General features: G+C 39.1%; 1 protein-coding gene across 1 annotated transcript in view; it reads left to right on the top strand.

Moving 5' to 3' along the window:
- The first annotated feature begins 508 nt into the window (after positions 1-508).
- MIGA1 (mitoguardin 1) overlaps positions 509-22,091 on the top strand; it is a 180,413-nt gene continuing 158,830 nt past the window's right edge. The window contains exon 1 of the mRNA XM_007946491.2: positions 509-610. Coding sequence (XP_007944682.1) covers positions 512-610 — 99 coding nt within the window. The 5' untranslated portion in view covers positions 509-511. The remainder of the gene's footprint in view (positions 611-22,091) is intronic.

Raw genomic sequence — 22,091 nt, 5'->3', positions numbered from 1 at the left:
AATATAAATAGCAGGCATTACATCAATATCAAAATTGCATAGCATTTTTGTTGTATTTCTTTGAAGATCTTTAAAAATGGTACAGTAGGAGAACAAATGCGTGAATTCTGAAGTTGAATGAACTCTGAAGTTCCTTTTTAAGTCCCATGAGTCAGTGATTTCAGGTTCCCTCCCCTCACTGTTTATGAAGGAAAGGAGATTTTATAGTATTATTTAGAAGAAAATCTAGAATTTGCAATTTTTTTTAGGAAAATTTACTACCTGGATTCAAAGTTTAATCTTACCTCATTTTCTTTTTTGCTGTTTTAGTGATTAATAAATTTCATGCTCATGTAAATGTCATTTTTCTTCAGGTAAGTATAATATCATGAATAATTAACTGAAAAAAAAAAATAAAAGAAGATGGAATTAAAGTTTCAATTTGTATCTTGAATATTGTAAACTAGCTAGAAATCTTTGTGGCTGATATGTTTTTTTCTTCTTCTATGTAATGAAGATAGGAAGAGGAGTCATGTCAGAAGAAACAGTCAGCGAATCACAATTTTCCTTGAAGACAGTAGCACTAAGAGTGTTTGATCTTCCTCTGTCTTGGTACTATTCTCTCTCCCAGGTAAAAAATGAGACAAATATGGAGTTGAATAAGTTTATTGCTCAAGTATAAATGCTACAGAGCATATTTTGTTTACAGTATTTAAATCTGAATTGGAGTTTTTATGTAGTTTAGTCAGAATGTTTGTTAAAGTTGTTACAAACTTACTTGATTTTTATTTCATTTTCTAAATGATCATATTCATAACTTAAAGGAGAATTGCATTACTTTTTTTAAAAGAATCTTTCTATCTTAAGCAAATTTGGAGTCTATTACAATTCTTTTTAGTGAATTGTATTATTCCAGTAGAACTTTTTTCACTATGGTAATCATTTTTAATATTTGCTTGTAATACAATTTCATCTCTATTGTAGTAAATTCAAAGATAACTTGTAGAAAGTAGCATTTAGTTCACTAAACATACCTAAATTTCATTAAGTCCCAGCTGAACATTTTCCATGTTTCAGTATTTTGATTCAATGGCAGTGGGTTGGGTTTTTGACACCTGCTTGCATGTCAAAGTTACTATTATCTTGGATTGATGAAATACGGTATAGTTTTCAATATCTGGGAAAGTATGTTGCATAGACAAGGTGTGCTAGAATAATAGTAATTACTTTCTGTGGAGTGCTATGAAATGTGTGTGTGTGTGTGTATACACACACATGAATATATACGTCCATAGATGTATGTATGTATAAGGACCTCTGGTAGCATAGTGGATAAGGCACTTGAGTGCTGATCAGAAGGTTGGCAGTTTAAACCCACCAGCCACTCTGCAGAAGGAAGACAGAGCAGTCTACTTCATAAAGATTTACAGCCTTGGAAACCCAATGGGGATCGCTATGAGTCAAAAATGACTCAATGGCAGTGAGTTTGTTTTCATTGTTTTTTATATGTATGTATATACTCACTACCATTGAGTTGATTCAACTCACAGCGACCCCTCCTTGGGTTTCCGAGGCAGTATCTCTACGGAAGTAGATTGCCCATTCTTTCTTCCAAGGAGTAGCTGGTGGGTTTGAACCTCCAGCCTCTGGTTAGCAGTCAAATGCCTTAGGCACTATACCACCAGAGCTCCGTTATACGTATATATATACACACACACACACATATGTACATGTATGTATATATGTACATATGTACACACACATATATGCACGTATATATGTACATATATACATGTACATGTATTTATATCTATATCTGTATTTAAGCATATACCTCAATCCTGGAATTTAGGTAGCATTTCCTTTTTATATGTCAGGAGGATTCAAGATCTTAAGTAACTTGTCTAAATTCCCATAGCTAGTATAGTCTGCTCGGAAGGAAGGTTGGGCAATCCTACTTTCGTAGTGATACTGCCTCGGAAACCCAAGGAGGGGTCGCTATGAGTCGGGGCCGACTCGATGGCACATAACAACAACAACAACAAGTATAGTCTGCAGTACGGGTTATACCTCAATATAAAGAAAACAAAATTCTCACAACTCGTCCAATAAACAGCTTCACAATGGATGGAGAGAAGATTGAAGTTGTCAAGGATTTCATATTACTTAGTTCTACTATCAACACCAACGAAAGCAGCAGTCAAGGCATCAGATGATGTATTGCATTGGGCAAATCTGCTGCAAAAGACCTCTTCCAAGTGCTGAAGAGCAAAGATGTCTCCTTGAAGACTAAGGTATGACTAACCTAAGCCATGGTGTTTTCAATTGCCTCTTATGCATGGGAGAACTGGACAATGAATAAGGAAGACTGAAGAAGAGTTGATGCTTTTGAGTTGTGGTGCTGGTGAAGAATGCTAGGAGTACCATGGGCTGGTAAAAGGACTAACAAATCTGTCCTGGAAGAAGAGCAGCCAGAATGCTCCTTGGAAGCGAGTAAGGCCAGACTTTGTTTCACCTACTTTGGTCATGTCAGAAAGAACCATTCACTGGAGAAGGATATCATGCTTGCAAGAGTGGAGGGTTGACAAAAAAGGGGAAGGCCCTCAAAGAGATAGATTGACACAGTGGCTGCAACAATGGGCTCAGCTATAGCAAGGATTATGAGGCTGGCACAGGACTGGACAGTGTTTTGTTCTCCGGCGCGTAGGGTCGCTGTGAGTTGTAGATGACTGGATGGCACCTAACAACAAGAAGTATAGGATTTGAACTCTGGTCCTTTTTTTTTCTTTCCTTTTCTTTTTCAGGATTACATGCTTTTTGAGGAAAATTTGAAATATATAGAAAAGAGTTGAAAATAAAAATCACCTATAACCCCTCTATAAAACTTACTTGTTGTGCAGTCATACCTAGGTATCTGTGAGAGGCTGGTTCTAGGATCCTTGCAGATAACAAAATCCACAGATGCTCAAGTCCCTTATATAAAATGGGGTAGTATTTGCATATAACCTATGCACATCCTCTAATATACTTTAAATCATCTGGTGGTGTAGTGCCTGAGGCATTTGGCTGCTAACCAGGAGGCTGGCGGTTCAAACCCACTAGCCACTCCTCAGAAGGAAGGTTGGGCAATCTACTTCCATAGTGATACCCCCTCGGAAGCCCAAGGAGGGGTCACTCTGAGTTGGATCCAACTCCACAGTAGTGAGTGTGGCTTGGTTTTGATTACTTACTATGCTTTATAACAGTGTAACCCACCCACTGAAGGGTGGTTAATTCCAATTCATGGCGACCCTGTAGGACAGCGTAGAACTGATCCATTGAGTTTCTGAGGCTGTAAATTCTTTCTAGAAGCAGACTACCAATCTTTCTTCCACAGAATGGCTGATGGATTTGAGCTGCCAACCTTTCAATTAGCAGCTGAGTGCTTAACTACTGTGCCACTAAAAAAAAAAGTAGTGCTCCTTTAATATAAATGATATGTAAATAGTACTTTAAGCTCCCTCTTAGCCTTTGAGGGATTGCTTTAATCACTAATTGCTCCCCCCCATGTTTTCTGCCTGTAGTTGGCTGAATCTGTGGGTGTGGCTATGGAGGACCAGCTGTACTTTCTTTAGAGCTTTTATTTCTGCATATATCTCTCTGCCCCTTGCCTCCTACCCCTACTATCTGCCCACATTTGAAATTGTAAAGTTGTATATTTTGAGCATTTTTCTATGCCATTAAAAATGTTTTATAAATATAGGTATACCGTAGTTTATTGAATATTCCTCTAATGTGTTTTTGTGTTGTTTTAACAGTTCAGTTTGAACTGTTGTAAATCTTGTTCCCATTTTGAGATTTTTATTAGGGTAGATTCCTAGAGATGAAAATACTGAGTCAAAGGGTATGGGAATTTATTTATTTTTATTCTGTCTGCCTGTCTGCCTATCTGTCTATCTATCAGTTAGTTAAACTATTTGGATGATACTGTAAAAGACTGTTGTTGTTGTTGTTGTTGTTATATGCTGTCGAGTCGGCCCTGACTCATAGCGACCCCTCCTTGGGTTTCCGAGGCAGTATCACTACGGAAGTAGGATTGCCCAACCTTCCTTCCAAGGAGTGGCTGGTGGGTTTGAACCGCCAGCCTTCTGGTTAGCAGTGAAGTGCCTTAGGCACTATGCTACCAGAGCTCCTTGTAAAAGACTAGCAACAGGATATATAGCAGCATCTACTATCAGTAATACATAGACTCACTGTAATAAAAAGAATTGGTCAGTGTTCAGTTATTTCAAGAGATAGCATATGATTAAGAACCAATGATAGTGAAGAAAGAAGTCCAAGGTGTTGTGAAGGTATTGGCGAAAAACAAGGCTCTAGGAACTGATGGAATACCAATTGAAATGTATCAACAAACCAATGGAGTGCTGGAAGTGCTCACTTGTCTATGCAAAGAAATTTGAAGACAGCTACCTGACCAGTTGCCTGGAAGAGACTATATTTGTGCCCATTCCAAAGAAAGCTGATCCGATAGAATGCAGAAATTATTGAATAATGCCGTTAATATCACATGCAAGTGAAATATTGCTGAAGATGATGGAAAAACATTTTAAGAAGTACATTGACAAAGAACTGGCAGAATTTCAAGCTGATTCAGAAGAGGGCGTGGAATGAGAGGTATTGTTGTTGATGTCAGATGGGTTTTGGCTGAAAGCAGAGAATACAAAACAGATGTTTACCTGTGTTTTATTGACTATGTAAAGACATCTGACAGTGTGGGCCATAACAAATTGTGGATAATGTTGGGAAGAATGGGAAACCGAGAACACTTAATTGTGCTCATGTAAAAACTGTACATAGACTGAGAGGCAGTTGTTTGGATGGAACAAGGGGATATTGTATGGTTTAAAATCAGGAAAGGTATGTGTTAGGGTTGTATCCTTTCTTCATACTTATTCAATCTGTATGCTGAGCAAATAATCCAAAAAGGTGGATTATATGAAGAAGAACATGGCATCAGGATTGGAGGAAGACTCATAACAACTGCAATATGTAGATAATACACCCTTACTAGTGAAGAAGACTTGAAGCACTTACTGATAAAGATCAAAGGCTACAGTCTTCAGTATGGATTACACCTGGATATAATGGAAGCAGAAATCCTCACAATTGGACCAATAAGCAACATCATGATAAATGGAGAAAAGATTGGAATTGTCAAGGATATCATGTCACGTGGATCCACAGTCAGCCCCCTATGGAAGTAACAGTCAAGAAATCATATGATTTGGATTGGGAAGATCTGCTGCAAAAGACATCTTTAAAGCATTAAAAAGCAAAGATGACACTTTGAAGACTGAGATGCACTTGACCCAAGTCATGGTAGTTTCATTTGCTTAATATGCTTGCAAAAGCTGCACGATGACTAAGGAAGACTGAAGGAGAATTGATGCATTTGAATTATAGTGTTGGCAAAGCATATTAAATATACCGTGGACTGCCAGAAGAATGAATAAATCTCTCTTGAAACAAGTACATCCAGAATGCTTTATAGAAGGGAGAATGGCAAGACTGCATCTTACATAATTTGGGCATGTTATCAGAAGAAGCTAGGTCCTGGAGAAGGACATCATGTTTGATAAAGCAGAGGGTGAGCAAAAAAGAGGAAGACGCTCAGCAAGATAGATTGACACAGTGGCTGTAACAGTGGGCTCAAATATAGCAACAGTTGTGAGAATGGTGCAGGACCAGGCAGTGTTTGGTGGTGGTGTACAATGGTGGTAGACGTCGGAACCAATTTGATGACATCTTATAACAACAGTAACTATCTGTAAGGAACTGTGTTAACACTTTACAGCAGGTAACATTTACCAACTAATTTAATCCTTACAAAGATCCTAAAATATTATTATTATTTAAAGCTTGTGTTTTAAATAGCTAATGCATTTAGATGTTTTAAAAATTAAAAGCACATGTGTACCTGTGCGTGCACATACACACACATACACGCAAATGTGAAGATGTTTTGCTCTATTCCAGTCTCCTTCTTCTCTTTATCACTGATCATTTGGATTGCTTAAATATCTCCAAGATTTCTTAATTCAAATATCAGCAAATACAGTTATATATTCTTATTATCTTCCCTTTCTTACAGAAGATAGCATACTACCTTCTGGTCTTTCGTTTTTCATTTAAGATGTGTCTTTGAAATCTTTCTATATTAGCATATGTAATTTTTTTAACAGCTGCATACTCTTCTTAATATATGCATTTTTTTTTTTCTTACCTTTTGCTGTTACAAACAGTGCTATAGTAAGTAAGGTTGATATTCTTCAAGTCCCACCACTCGTCTGTAAGTTTGTTATACTGTGATGGCTTGTGTGTTGCTATGAGGCTGGAGATTATGCCACCGGTATTTCAAATACCAGCAGGGTTAGCCCTGGTGAACAGGTTTTGGTGGAGCTCCCAGACGAAGACAGACTCAGAAGAAAGAAGGGACCATCCGCTTCTCAAAGAGTTGGCCAGTGAAAACCTTATGAATAGCAATAAAACACTGTCTGATGTATTACTGGAAAACTTTCTGAGTAGCCCTGAAACATTGTCCCATATATAGTACCAGAAGATGAGCCCTTCAGGTTGGAAGGCACTAAAAATATGACCGGGGAAGAGCTGCCTCCTCAGAGTAGAGCCGACGTTAATGATGTGGATGGAGTAAAGCTTTTGGGATCTCCATTTGCTGATGTGGCTACTCAAAATGGGAAGAAACAGCTGCAAACATCTATTAATAATTGGAACATGAAATGTATGAAGTATGAATGTAGGAAAATTGGAAGTTGTCAAAAATGAAATGGGACACATAAAGATCGATATCCTAGACATTAGTGAGTTGAAATGGACTGGCATTGGCTATTTTGAATCAGACAACCATATACTCTACTATGCCAGGAATGACAAATTGAAGAGGGGTGGTATGGGATTCATCGTCACAAAGAATGTTTCAAGATCTATCCTGAAGTACACTGCTGTCAGTGATAGGATGATATCCATATGCCTACAAGGAAGACCAGTTAATGCTACTATTATTCAAGTTTACACACTAACCACCAGAGCCAAAGATGAGGATATTGAAGATTTTTACCAACTTCTGCAGTCTGAAATCGACAAAACATGCAATCAAGATGTGTTGATTATCACTGGTGATTGGAATGCAAAGGTTGGAAACAAAGAAGACTCACTAGTAGTTGGAGTCGGAGATAGAAATGACGCTGCAGATCACATGATAGAATTTTGGAAGACCTATTATTCATTGCAAATACCTTTTTTCAGCAACACAAACGATGGCTATACACACGGACTTTGCTGGATGGAGTACACAGGAATCAGATCGACTACATCTGTGGAAAAAGGTGATGGAGAAGCTCAGTATCTTCAGCCAAAACAAGGCCAGGAGCTGATTTTGGAACAGACCACCAACTGCTCATATGCATGTTCAAATTGAAGCTGAAGACAAAATAAATCCACAAGAGCCAAAATATGACCTTGATTATATCCCTCCTGAATTTAGAGACCATCTAAAGAATAGATTTGATGCATTGAACACCATTTACCGAAAACCAGAGGAATTGTGGGATGACATCAAGAGCATCATTCATGAAGAAAGCAAAAGGTCATTAAAAAGACAGGAAAAGAAGAAAATAACCAAAATGGATGTCAGAACAGACTCTGAAACTTGCCCTTGAATGGAGAGTAGCTAAAGGAAATGGAAGAAAATGACAAGATAGAAGAGCTGAACAGAAGATTTCAAAGAGCAGCTGGAGAAGACAAAGTCAATTATTACAATGAAATGTGCAAATATTTGGAGTTAGAAAACCAGAAGGGAAGAATGGGCTCGACATTTCTCAAGCTGAAAGAACTGAAGAAAAAATTCAAGCCTTGAGTTACAATATTGAAAGATTCTATAGAGCTCTGGAGGCATAGTGGTGGCATTTGACTGCTAACCAGAAGGTTGGAAGTGCAAACCCACCAGCCACTCTGTGGAAGGAAGGCTGGGCAATCTACTTCTGTAAAGATTTACCACCTTGGAAACCTAAAGGGTGTCCCTGTGAGTCAGAATCGACTTGATGGCAGTAGGTTTGAGTTTGTTTTTTGATGGGAAAAATATTGAATGGTGCAGGAAACATCAAAAGAAGATGGAAGGAATACACAGAGTCACTGTATCAAAAAGAATCGATCAATGCCATGTATTTCAAGAGGTGGCAAATTATCAAGTGGTATTGAAGGAAGAAGTTGAAGCTGCACTGAAGGAATTGGTGAAAAACAAGGGCCCAGGAATTGACTGAATACCCACTGAGGTGTTTCAACAAATGGATCTTGCACTAGAGGCACTCACTTGTCTATGCCAGGAAACTTGAAGACAGCTGTCTGCCCAACTGGTTGGAAAAGATCCATATTTGTACCCATTCCAAAGAAAGGTGATCCCATAGAATGTGGAAATTATCAAACAATATCATTAATATCACACACAAGTAAAATCTTGGTGAAAATAATTCAAAAACAGTGGCAGCAGTTTATTAACCAGGAGTTTCGAGAAATGCAAGCTGGATTCAAAAAGGATGTGGAATGAGGGATATCATTGCTGATGTCAGATGGATCTTGGCTGAAAGCAAAGAATACCAGAAAGATGTTTACTTGTGTTTCATTGCTATGCAAAAGCATTCAATTGTGTAGCTCGTAACAAATTATGGATGACATTGAAAAGAATGGGAATTCCAGAACATCTGATTGTGCTCATCGGGAACCTGTGTATATAGACCAGGAAGCCATTGTTCGAATAGAACAAGGGGCTACTGCATGGTTTAAGATCAGGAAGGGAGTGCATCAGGGTTGTATCCTTTCACCATACTTATTCAGTCTATATGCTAAGCACATAATCCGAGAAGCTGGATTGTATGAAGGAGAGCATGGCATCAGGATTGGAGGAAAACTCATTAACAACCTGTAATATGCAGATGACACAACTTTGCTTGCTGAAAGTGATGATGACTTGAAGCACTTACTGATGAAGATTAAAGACTTCAGTCTGCAATATGGATTACATCTCAACATAAATAAAACAAAAATCCTCGCAACTGGACCGATAAACAGCATCACAGTAAATGGAGAAAAGATTGAAGTTGTCAGAGGTTTCATATTACTTTGTTCCACAATCAACACCAATGGAAGTCAGCAGTCAAGACATCAGACAGTTTATTGCACTGGGCAAATCTGCTGCAAAAGAGCACTTTCAAGTGCTGAAAAACAAAGGTGTCTCCTTGATGACTAAGGTGTGCCTAACTGAAGCCGTGGTATTTTCAATCACCTCATAGCATGTGAGAGCTGAACAATGAACAAGGAAGACCGGAGAAGAGTTGATGCCTTTGTGTTGTGGTGTAGTGAAGAATACTATAAAATAGAAGAATACTGAAAGTGCCATGGACTGCCCAAAGAACGAACAGATCTGTCCTGGAGGAAGTGCAGCTGGAATGCTCCTTGGATAATTTCTTAGCCATAGCTGAACACCCTGATGGAGCGAGTTGTTGGACCTGTGGGCTTGGGACCATGGTTGTGGGAGATGTAAAACTTAATTTGCATAACATTCTACACAAAACCATTTTTCCACATTGTACTTTGGTGAATAATGACTGGGGGCTTAAAAGCTTACAAGTGGCCATCTGAGTGCAACAATTGGTCTCTCCTCATCCTGAGCAAAGAAGAATGAAGAGGACTAAAAATGAACGGAAACAATTAATCCAAGGGACTAATGTGGACCCCATGAACCTCAGCCTGTATGACCCTGAGACCAGAAGAACTAGATGGTACCTGGTTACCACTATCAGCCACTTGGAAAAGTATCAGTGCAGAGGATCCTGGATAGAGTGGGAGAAAAATGTGGAACAAAAGTAAAAATCATAAAAAAGAGCAGGTTTGCTGGTATGATAGAGCCTGGTAAAATCCCCAAGACTGTGGGCCCTACTTACCCTTCAGGCCTGGAATTGAAAATCTCATGGCTTCCAGCCAAACAATAGACAGGTACATAGAGTGAATGTTTACAGCAGATAGATACAATCCTTGGAACAATCAGTCATGGGAGACCAGAAGAGTAGTAGTTGCACAGGGAGACAGCTCAGAGCACAGGAATGCATATGAAACAAGTACACATGGAAGAGATAACTACAGCAGGGAAGTGGGAAGGAAGTGTTCCATTGGGGAGATTGCAGTCAATGTCATGAAACAAAATGTGTATGAACTGCTGTATTGAAAATGAATTTGCTCTGTAAAGTTTCACCCAAATAACAATTAAAAAAAAAAAAAAAGATATAAAGTGGTGAACAAGATGAAGACATAGTCCTTAATCATTTAGAGTTTAGAACGTACCAGGGAAGAGAGCTTCTCCTAATCTTCTCAAAAAGATGTGATAAGTACTGTGTTTGGGGAATAGATCAACTTAATTTTTGCAATAATTTTATGTTGAGTAAAGGAAATAAAGTTATTGGAGGAGGAGACTTGTGACTAACTATTCTCCTGCTCCAGAGAATGTTAGATAAGGAGGGAAAACTTAAAAGAACATTAAACAATGGTATCAGGTTAGGGAGGATTGTGAAATCTGAGCACAAGGAACGGTGTCTTATTCCTGTCTTTGTATTCTCAGTGCCTAGCCCATTAATAGTTGCATAAATAAGATACCTGTCTAGTTTTCATTCTGTCTAGAGATAAGGAAATGGACTATATAACTTTAAAAGATAGATGCTGTATCTCCAGTGTTCTAGGCAATGATACAGGATGTAGTATTCTTTCTTCTGGAGAAAAATAAGTAGCAAAATGAAAAGTGCTAGGTAGAAGTAATATTAGAGACTTCCAAGTGTTTCATTGGTTAGATAACTATGATAAACATCTTTCTTTGGAAAATTGGTTGCTTTATTTTTTGTCATGGAAAAAGATTATTTTTTCATGAGATGAGGGCTTTAAACTTTAATGGATCTCTTCTATAAAAAGAAAAAGTACATGGCATATTAACAGAGCTTAGATCTTAGTTAATTGACTTATATTGTATTTAAATTGATACTAATGATGTTCCTCTTAGGTGCCGTCAAGTCAGTTTTTAACTCCTAGTGACCCCATGTGACAGAACAGTCCCATAGAGTTTTTTAGGCTGTAATCTTTATGAGAGCAGATTGCCAGGTCTTTCTCCCAGAGAGCTGTTGGGTGCATTTGAACTGCCAGTCTTTTGGTTGGCAGCCAGTTGCTTAACCATTCACTACCTGGGCTCCTCAGATACAGTGGAACTGATAATTTAAGAACTCAGGATCACTTAGCTGTGACTAGGGCTGTGTTAATACATTATTTTCTTTAGTGGAGGTATTATTTATTTATTTATTTATTGTTTTGCATTTTTTTTCATCCATTGAACACTAACATTTAAGTTTGGCCTAAGAGGAATATTTTCTTTTTGATAATGAGGTCATTCTAATTTATATAATGTAATGAAAAGCAAGATGTTCTTAATAATAGTACTATTTCTAGAAATAATAATTATTTTTTGGGGACTTAATTTCATGATCAGGTCTTTAGCTTTACATTCAAGGAACTGTTTTTTTTTCCCCTAAATCTCATTTGTTTGCTGTCAATACTGGAGGTGGTGGCTCGAGAAGGAAGAATGTAGAAATGGAAAGAAATAAAAATTTGATAATGACTGTAATAGAGGCATTACCGAAGAGATGTGCTGAAGAGAATGATACTTATAGTTTGTAAAGGGAAAAAAATCTGAGAAAGTATTTGAATATTCTGATTATTTAGAATAGTCTTGGAAGAATTTAAATGAAATTGGAAGAAAAGTAGAATCAGAATAGTTTTAATTTTTTTAAGTTAGATCATACTTACAGAGATCAAATGCTAATGGCAAGTGAAAGGAAATCATTCTGGCATACTAGCACATGAGCAATTCTTTTGGATTTATGAGTAGAGCTAAAATATATTTTTAAAAAAGCTTTACTGAAGTATAATTGACAATCATGTCATCTGCCAATAGAGACAGTTTTATTTCTTCCTTTCCAATTGTATTTTGATTTTCCTTGTCTTTTTGCACTGGCTAGTACTTTCAGTATGATGTTGATGAGAGGACATTATTGCCTTGATCCTGATCTTAAGGAGAAAATCATTTAACCATTCACCATTAAGTATAAGGTTACTTATACTTTTTGATTTTTTTAGCAGTAGGTTTTTATATATGCCCTTTGTCAGGCTGAGGAATTTCCCTTCTATTTCTGATTTGCTGAGAGTTGGATGTTGAGTGTTTTCAAATGCTTTTTCTGCATGTATTGCAATATTATGGCTTACCTTCTTTCATGTTATGGTAAAACATATTTTTGAATGTTGAACCAGATTTGCATTCCTCTTGTAAACCTCACTGGACCATACATAGTATTCTTTTCATGTATTACTGGATTCTTTGTAAATATTTTGTTGAGGATTTTTATATCTGTCAGTGAGGGTTAGTCAATGAGTATTAGCCTATAGTTTTCTTTTTTGTAATGTCTTTGTCTGGTTTTAAGGAGCCGTGGTAATGCTGTGGTTAAGGCATTGGGTTGCTAACCAAAAGGTCAGTGGTTCAAATCCACCAACTGCTCCATGGGAGAAAGATGAGGCATTCTGCTTCTGTAAAGATTTACAGTCTTTTGCAACATTAAAAAATAATGAAGAATCAGCAAATTGCCTTATCAATGTGGATAAACTCGGAGGACGTTATGCTGAATGAAATAAATCAATCACAGGACAAATATTATATAAGTCCATTATTGTAAAAAGTCAAGGAAAGATTTACACAGGGAAGGGAATTTGCTTTGTTGGTTACCAGGGATGGAAGGGAGTGAAAAGGAGGGAAAATAGATAGATAATTAAGAGACAGCTTTGATATGAGTGAAGGGAAAAGCAGTGTAACAAAAGTGTGTGACGAGCCCAATCAATGGTAGCTGGAAAATTTGGCCTTGGTGACAGAAATAACGCTGGAGAATGCATGATAGAATTCTGCAAGACAAATGACTTAATTTATTGCAAATACCTGTTTTCAACAACACAAACGGCAGCTATACATGTGGACTTCACCAGATGGAATACACAGGAATCAGATTGATTACTTCTGTGGCAAGAGGTGATGGAAAAGCTCAATATCTCCAGCCAAAACAAGGCCAGGAGCTTATTGTGCAACAGACCATCAGCTGCTCATATGCAAATTCAAGTCGAAGTTGAAGACAATTAAAAGAAGGCCACAAGAGCCAAAATGACCTTGAATATGTTGTTGTTGTTGTTATGTGCCGTCGAGTCAGACCCAACTCATAGCGACCCCCCTTGGGTTTCTGAGGCAGTATCACTATGGAAGTAGATTGCCCCATCTTCCTTCCGAGGAGTGGCTGGTGGGTTTGAACCATCAGCTTTCTGGTTAACAGTCAAGTGCCTTAGGCACTACGCTACCAGACCTTGAATATATCCCTCCTGAATTTAAAGACCATCTAAAGAATAGATTTGATGCATTGAACACCAGTGAAAAGCAGAACATCAAGAACATCATCCATGAGGAAAGCAAGAGGTAATTAAAAAGACAAGAAAAGAAAATACCAAAATGTATGTCAGAAGAGAGTCTGAAACTTGCCTTTGAATGGAGAATAGCTAAAGCAAGTGGAAGAAGTGACAAGATAAAAGAAGTGAACAGTAGATTTCAAAGAGCAGCTCGAGCAGACAAAGCCAATTACTATAATGTAATGTGCAAAGACCTGGAGTTAGAAAACCAAAAGGGAAGAACACACTCAGCATTTCTCAAGCTGAAAGAAGTAAGAAAATATTTAAGCCTCGAGTTGCAATATTGAAAGATTCTGTTGGCAAAATATCGGATGATGTGGGAAGCATCAAAAGAAGATGGAAGAAATATGCAGAGTCACTGTACCAAAAAGAGCTGATCGATCTTTTCCATTTCAGGAGGTGGCATATGATCAAGAACCAATGGTATTGAAGGAAGAAGTGGAAGCTGCACTGAAGGAATTGGTGAAGAACAAGGCTCCAGGAATTGATGGAATACCCACTGAGATGTTTCAACAAATGGGTGCCCCACTGGAGGTACTCACTTGGTTATGCCAAGAGATTTGGAAGACAGCTACCTGGCCAACTGACTGGAAGAGATCCATATTTGTACCCATTCCAAAGGTGATCCCACAGAATGTGGAAATTATCAAACATTATCATTAATACCACAGGCAAGTAAAATCTTACTGAAGATACAATTGCAGCAGTATATTGACAGAGAACTTTCAGAGGTGCAAGCTGGATTCAGAAGAGGATGTGGAACAAGGGATATCATTGCTGATGTCAGATGGATCTTGGCTGAAAGCAAGGAATACCAGAAATATGTTGACTTATGTTTTATTGATTGTGCAAAAGCATTTGATTGTGTGGACTGTAACAAATTGTGGATAACATTGAGAAAAATGGGAATTCCAGAACACTTAATTGTACTCATGGGAAACTTGTACATAGGCTGTCATTCGAACAGAACAAGGGGACACTGCATGGTTTAAATCAAGAAGGGAGTGTGTCAGTGTTATATCCTTTGACCACACTTACTCAATCTATATGCTGAGCAAATAATCCGAGAAGCTGGACTATATAAAAAGGACTGTGGCATCAAGATTGGAGGAAGAATCATAAACAACCTGCGATATGCCAGTGACACAGCTTTGCTTGCTGAAAGTGAGGATGACATAAAGCATTTACTGATGAAGTTTGAAGAATACAGTCTGCAGTATGGATTACATCTCAATATAAAGGAAACAAAAATCCTCACAACTGGACCTATAAGCAGCATCACAATAAATGGAGAAAAGATTGAAGTTGTCAAAGACTTTACATTGCTTGGTTCTACAATCGAGGGCAATGAAAGCAGCAGTCAGGATATCAGACGATGTATAGCACTGGGTAAGTCGGCTGCAAAGGACATCTTTTAAGTACTGAGGAGCAAAGATGTCTCCTTGAGGACTAAGGTGTGCCTGACACAGCCGTGATATTTTCAATTGCCTCATATGCATGTGACAGCTGGACAATGAATAAGGAAGACCAAAGAAGAATTGATACTTTTGAGTTGTGGTGCTGTCAGAGAAGCTGAAAGTGCTATGCTGTTGTTTTTGTTGTTTGCCGTCAAGTTGGACCCAACTCATAGCAACCCCTCCTTGGGTTTCTGAGGCAGTATCACTATGGAAGTAGATTGCCCAATCTTCCTTCTGAGGAGTGGCTGGTGGGTTTGAACTGCCAGCCTTCTGATTAGCAGTTAAGTGGCTTAGGCACTACACTACCAAAGCTCCTGAAAGTGCCATGGACTGCTAAAAGAACTAACATCTGTCCTGGGAAGTGCAGCCAGAGTGCTCCTTGGAAGCGAGAATGGCCAGACTTCGTCTCACTTACTTTGGTCATGTTGTCAGAAGGGACCATTCCCTGGAGAGGGATGTCATGCTTGCTGAGATGGAGGGTTGACAAAAGAGGGCAAGTCCCTCAACGAGATGGATTGACACAGTGGCTGTGCTGATGGACTCAAGTGTGGCAGGGATCATCGAGGTGGTGTGGGAACAGGCAGTGTTTCGTTCTGCTGTGCATAGAGTCAATATGAGTTGGAGAAAACTTGACGGCACCTAACAACAACAACAACAGCACAATATCACTGAGGAAAAAGAAGATAGGGAAAGGGACACAAGAGATAGAGACAATAAAGGCAAAGACGATAGCAGACACAATACTGTATTATCAGTAACAGCAAACACTAATCTACAGGTGGATACATAGGTTGGCATGTATGGATAGGCAAATGGGAATATACCCATGACCATACGTAGGTTTTGGCAGATGATATTCGTACATTTGTATGTGCTATGAAAATGTCCATATGCAGTTTAGACATTACAAAAAAAAAAAAAAAAAGCCAAACTCACTGCCGTCAAGTTGGTCCCAACTCATAGTGAACCCTCCTTGGGTTTCTGAGACAGTATCTCTACAAAAGTAGATTGCCCCATCTTCCTTCCGAGGAGTGGCTGATGAGTCTGAACCTTCAGCCTTCTGGTTAGCAGCCAAATGCCTTAGTCACTATGCCACCAGAGCTCCTTTAGACATAACAGGAGGCAAAGTTAGGATAACTTCCTAGCTACAAATAAGTACCTTGAGAGAATAGGTAAGTTGCTGGGCCTGTAGGCTGGGGACCATGCTTGCAGGGGACATCAAGCTCAGCCAGCACAACATGGTATACAAAAATATTGTTCTACATCTTACTTCAGTGAGTAGCAACTAGGGTCTTAAAAGCTTATGAGTGGCTATCTAAGTGATAACTATTGGTCTCTCCTCATCTGGAGCAAAGAAGAGTAAAGAAAATCAGATTCATGGAAATAGTCCAAAGGGCTAAAGGACCGTGAGAACCTCAACCTATATGATCAGACACCAGAAGAACTAGCTTGTGCCTAGCTACCAATGCAACTATTCAGAAAGGGATCAGAATTGGAAATCTTGTATAGAGTGGGAGAAGAATGTGGAACAAAACTCAAAATCATAAAAACTATTTCTTTGAGATAAATTTTTTTCTCTAAACTTCACTGGTTTTGCTTCTATAGAGAATCCAGCCTAAGATAGGTCCTAAGCCTTTTAACCCAGTAAACCAATCTTGTGAGTTATCTGGGAACTCTCTGTCACTGTGTCAACTATGTGCTTTATTATATATATATACAGCACACAGAAACGTGTATATACCCGTGTCTGCGGGTACGTCTATACATGTATGTGCATTTACTCACATATATTCCTATACACATATATGCTTACATATCTGCCTATTAACTGCACACATATTTTTTGGTTGTTGTTACTGTTGTTGCAGATTGTATATGATACAGCACTTACCAAAATTGTCTCTTTTTCTTGTGTCCTGCTTAGTGTCTTCATTTACCTTGTTCAAGGTGTGCAGACCACCCATGTTTGGTATTGTCTTTTCCATCACCAAAAATAATGTGCATTTGCTATCTAGAAAGCAGGGCTTCAAACCGGTTCAAACTGCTTCAGTCATGGCCCAAGCAATGAAATCAGAACAGACCTGAATTTTGTAAAATTTGAACTAGAAAAGTAACCAGATTGGGAAAAATTACAGGTCAAATCCCTGGAATGTGAGATTTGAAAGAGACATAGTGACCCATTTCAGAGGCCTGACCCTGTAAACTGGATTATTGCCAGGACTGTGGACAGCAACACATATTCAAAGCAGTACAGTCTCTGCCATCTTTGAGCTGGGTACTGTTGTTTCTGTCTCTGCTGATCAAGAGATTTAGTCTCTATGCAACATGCACAGTGTCCTTATTTTCTAAGTTATTGTTTGTTGTTGTTATGTGTTGTTGAGTCGGACCCGACTCATAGCGAACCCCTCCTTGGGTTTCTGAGGCAGTATCACTACGGAAGTAGATTGCCCCATCTTCCTTCTGAGGAGTGGCTAGTGGATTTGAACTGCCAGCCTTCTGGTTAGCAGTCAAGTGCCTTAGCCACTATGCTACCAGAGCTCCCTGTTTTCTAAGAGGGAGATTAATTTTTTTTTTTTTTAAATTGTGATGTGGGTGAAAGTTTACAGAGCAAATTCACTTTCCATACAGCAGCTCACATACCCTTTGTCTCATGACATTGACTACAATTTACCACAATGCAACAGCTCCCCTCCCACTTCCTCCCCATAGTTACCTCTTCCCTGTGACCTTCCCTCCACGTACTCCTTCCTCCTGAGCTGTCTTCCTGTGCATATACAGCCCTATTCTCCCATGATTGTTCTCTCCAAGGAGTGTATCTACCTAATGTGAATGTTCAGCTGATATGCCTGTCTTTTTGTTTGGCTGGAAGCCACAGGTGTGGGTTTAATTCCAGACCTGAAGGGCTGCTAGGGGCCATGGTCTCAGTGGTTCCATCAGGCTCTATCAGACCAGCAAACCTGGTCCCCTTTATTTTTTTTATTGATTTTGAGTTTTGTTCCACATTGTTCTCCCACTCCATCCAGGATTTCCTACATATATCCCCCTCCGAGTAGTTGACAGTGGTAGCCGGGCACCATCTAGTTCTTCTGATCTCATAGTCGTATACGCTGAGGATCACATGGTATACCAGTCACTAGGACTAATTGTTTCCATGAATCTTTGGTTTTCTTCATTCTTCTTTGCTCTGGGTGAGGAGAGACCCATTGTTACATATAGATGTCCGCTTGCAAGCTTTTAAGATCCCAGTTGCTACTCCCTGAAGTAGGATGTGAAACAATGTTTTGTGTAGTATCTTATGCCCATTGAGCTTGATGTCCCCTGAAACTATGGTCCTGAGCCCACAGGTACAACTACTTTCCAGGGAGATTAAGTTTCTAGCAGGATGTTGACCTATAATTTTTCTTGTTTTGGTTATTTTTGTGGCACACATACATTTTACAATTTTGGGTCCATTCTAGTTTCACTTCATTAGCCATGACTGAGCTTGGAAGAACCAGTTTGAAGCCATGCTGGAAAGTGACTCCACCTCCCTTCCCCTTTCATTCCTGCTAACTATCAAAGAACATGCTTTCTGTGTGTGTATTTATTCTTGACTTTTTGTAATAGTGGGACCATGTAGTATTTGTCCTGTGATTGATTTATTTCACTCAGCATAATGTCCTCCAGGTTCACCATGTTGTGAGATGTTTCACAGACTCTTCAATATTCTTTATAACTGTGTAATATTCCATTGTATGTATGTACCACAATTGGTTTATCCATTCATCTGCTGATGGACACTTAATATTTTTACAATCGTGAGTAAGTGTTGCAGTGAACATAGCTGTGCATATGTCTGTTTATGTCACTTCTGTTATACTTGGATCTATAGCTAGGAGTAGGACTGCTGTATCATAAGGTATTTCTTTTTCTAGGAAGTACCATACCAGTACCATTTTATAGTCCCATCAGTAGTGTATAAGCGTTCCAGTGTCCCTACAATCTCATCAGCATTTGTTTTCTTTTTTCTTATCATTTACATTTTTGCAAGAGTGAGTTGGTATCTCATTGTTTTGGTTTGCATCTGTCTAATGGCTAATGGTGAGCTCTGGTGACGTAGTGCCTAGGGTATTTGTCTGCTAATTAGAAGGCTGGCAGTTCAAACCTACCAGCCATTCCTTGGAAGGAAGGTTGGGCAATCTATTTCTGTAGTGATAACACCTTGGAAACCCAAGGAGGGGTCGCTATGAGTCGAATCTGGCAGTGAGTTGCGTTCGTTGTGTTGAATGGCTAATGATCACAAGAATCTTCCCATGTATTTGTTGGGTGCCTGAATGTCCTCTTTGGTGAAGTGTCTATTCATGTCCTTTGCCCATTTTTTGATTCGATTTATCTTTTTGTTTTTGAGTTGTTGAAGTTTTCTACGTATTTTATTAGAGATTAGACCCTTGTCAGATATGTTGTTGCCAAAGATTTTTCCCAATCTATAGGTTCTTTTTTTAGTCTTTGATGAAGTCTTTTGATGCATAAAAGTATTTAATTTTTAGGAGCTCTCAGTTATTTAATTTATCTTCTGTTGTTCATGTATCTTTAGTTGTGTATGAAAATTTATACCAAAAATTAGGTCCCCTAGTTTTGTCCCTATGTTATCTTACAGGAACGTTGTAGGTTTAGTTGTAACATTTAGATCTTTGATCCATTTTGAGTTTTTGTGTATAGTGTGAAGGATGGATACTGTTTCATTTTCCTGCAAATGAGTATCCAGTTTTGCCAATACCATTTGTTAAGGAAACTGTTTCTTTCCCATTGAATGAATTTCAATTCTTTGTTGAAGACTAGCTGCTCCTGGGTGGATACATTTACTTCTTTATTCTTAATTCTAGTCCATTGGTCTGTTTGTCTGTCATTGAACCACTATCAGGCTGTTTTGATTACTGTGACTGTATGGTAAGTTTTGAGATTGGCAAGCGTGAGGCCTCCTACTTTATTGTTCTTCACTATGGCTTTAGCTATTCTGGGTCTATTTCCTTTCTATATGAATTTGAGATTAGTTTTTCCATTTTATTAAAGAATGTTTTTGAGATTTGGATTTGGATTGCATTATATCTATGATCATTTGGGTAGTATGGATTTTTTCACAATCTTAAGTCTTCCAATCCATGAGTGTGGAATGTTTTTCCATATATAGGTCTTTTTGTTTTGTTTTGTTTTCTTGAAGTAGGTTTTTTTTTTTTTTTTTTTTTTGTAAGCATTATCCTTTTGAGAGCTATTGTTAATGGTAGTGTTTCCTTGATTTCCTTTTTGGAGTTCTTATTAGTGTAGAGGAACCCAATTGGTTTTTGTGTGTTGATCTTAAACCCTGCCATTTTACTGAATCTCTCTACTAGTTCCCATAACTTTGTTGTGGAGTCTCAGGGATTTTCTATGTACAAGTTCATCTCAGTTGTGAATAAAGATAGTTTTTCTTCTTCCTTCCCAATTTGGATGCCTTTATTTCTCTTTTTGGCTTTATTGCTCTGCCTCAGATTTTCAGTACAGGAAGAGTGATAATGGGCATCTTGTCTTGTTCCTGTTCTCAAAGGAAATGTCTCAGTCTTTCTTCACTGAGAATAATGTTGGTGGTGGTTTTGCATATATGCCCTTAATTATGTTGAGAAATTTCCATCTTATCCTGTGTTTTTCATGTGATATGTTACTGTCTGCTGTCTCTGAGGCATTAAAGTGTTAATTTATTGATTGATTATATGTTTGTTTGTTTATGCTGGTTTTTGTTTTGTTTTATCAGGAGCTTTGTTTCTTTTTTCTCTTTAGAACTCTTTCTTCCTTTGTATTATTTTAATTGTTGTTGCTTTGTGGTGCTGGTCTGTGTGTGACTTTGGTGGTGTTGGTTAAGTGCATGTGAGACCCTCTCGTTAGTGAATGTGGTGGGTCACATTTATGTGTAAGCCTTCTGTGGTTAGGCTTGTCTGTCTTCCTTTACAGAATTGAGTGGAGGTGGGAAAGCAGGTTCTTTCTCTGATAGTGGATGATAAGTGTTGGGTGGCCAGGATCTCCACAGCTCCTGTGGGACTGTGAGATTTTGCCAGATTGGTGCTAGTATTGCATCCTCTGGAGGGCAGAGCAGGATGTCTCTGTAGGAACTGTGAGGGAGTGCTACTCAAAGAGATGGGTTAGGCCCTCTCTGCACACACAAATTGGATTCTCAGTAGGTGGTAGGGGCTCAGGGGGTTTCAGTGCATGTTTAGGTTTGTCTGCAGGAGATGTTTGAGTGTGGAATGTGTGACATTGCAGCGAGGCAGATGGTGGATGAAGGTGCTAGGATCTCTGATTTGTTGTTTGTGAGAGGAAAAGGTGAAGCCTGTTGGGAATAACTGGCATTGCTGATGAGGTGGTGTTTCTGTCAGGCTGGTCAGTGGGCATGGGTGCAGGGAGCATCCTCTCTGGTTGCCAGGTTCTAAGCACTTTGGGTGTGCACTGCTGGTTGCTGGGTGGTTGAAGTGAGGGTACATAGGTCACCGGTTGCCAGGCAGGTGGCATAGGAGCTCTCACTGCTCAGGCTTGCCCTGCTCATCACCAAAAAGGCAAGGGGGAAAGCATGCTACCTCAGTCACCAGCATGGGCACTCCTTGTAGAGGGCAGCCAGGGATCAGGACCTGTCCCTGAGCATATGTGAGGAGGGGGATGCTATCGGAGTCCAATCATGTGGGGGATCTTCAGCTGCCATCTTATGGGTCCTCCATTCTTTCGGTGCCACCTGTCCAAACGATCAGGAACTGCTGCTGGTGAGTAGTTCTGTCCCTGTGTTCTCCTTTCTTCCCTGTTATGGGAGATCTGGTAGCATAGTGCCTAAAGCATTTGACTGCTAACCAGAAGGCTGGCCATTCAAACCCACCAGCCACTCCTTGGAAGGAAGGCTGGGCAATCTACTTCCGTAGAGATAGTGCCTCGGAAACCCAAGTAGGGGTCGCTATGACTCAGGACTGACTTGATGGCAGTGAGTTGTTTTTTTTTTTTTCCTGTTCAGTAGTCACCTGGATCCCTAGAGCTCTTTGTGCACCTTCCTGCAGTTTCCCTCCTTAGACCTGATTCATG

This window comes from Orycteropus afer, unplaced genomic scaffold (assembly GCF_000298275.1).
Source record: "Orycteropus afer afer isolate SDZICR_OR568_19922 unplaced genomic scaffold, OryAfe1.0 scaffold00164, whole genome shotgun sequence".
Classification (NCBI taxonomy): Eukaryota; Metazoa; Chordata; class Mammalia; order Tubulidentata; family Orycteropodidae; genus Orycteropus; species Orycteropus afer.
This window is presented reverse-complemented; position numbering and strand designations above follow the sequence as displayed.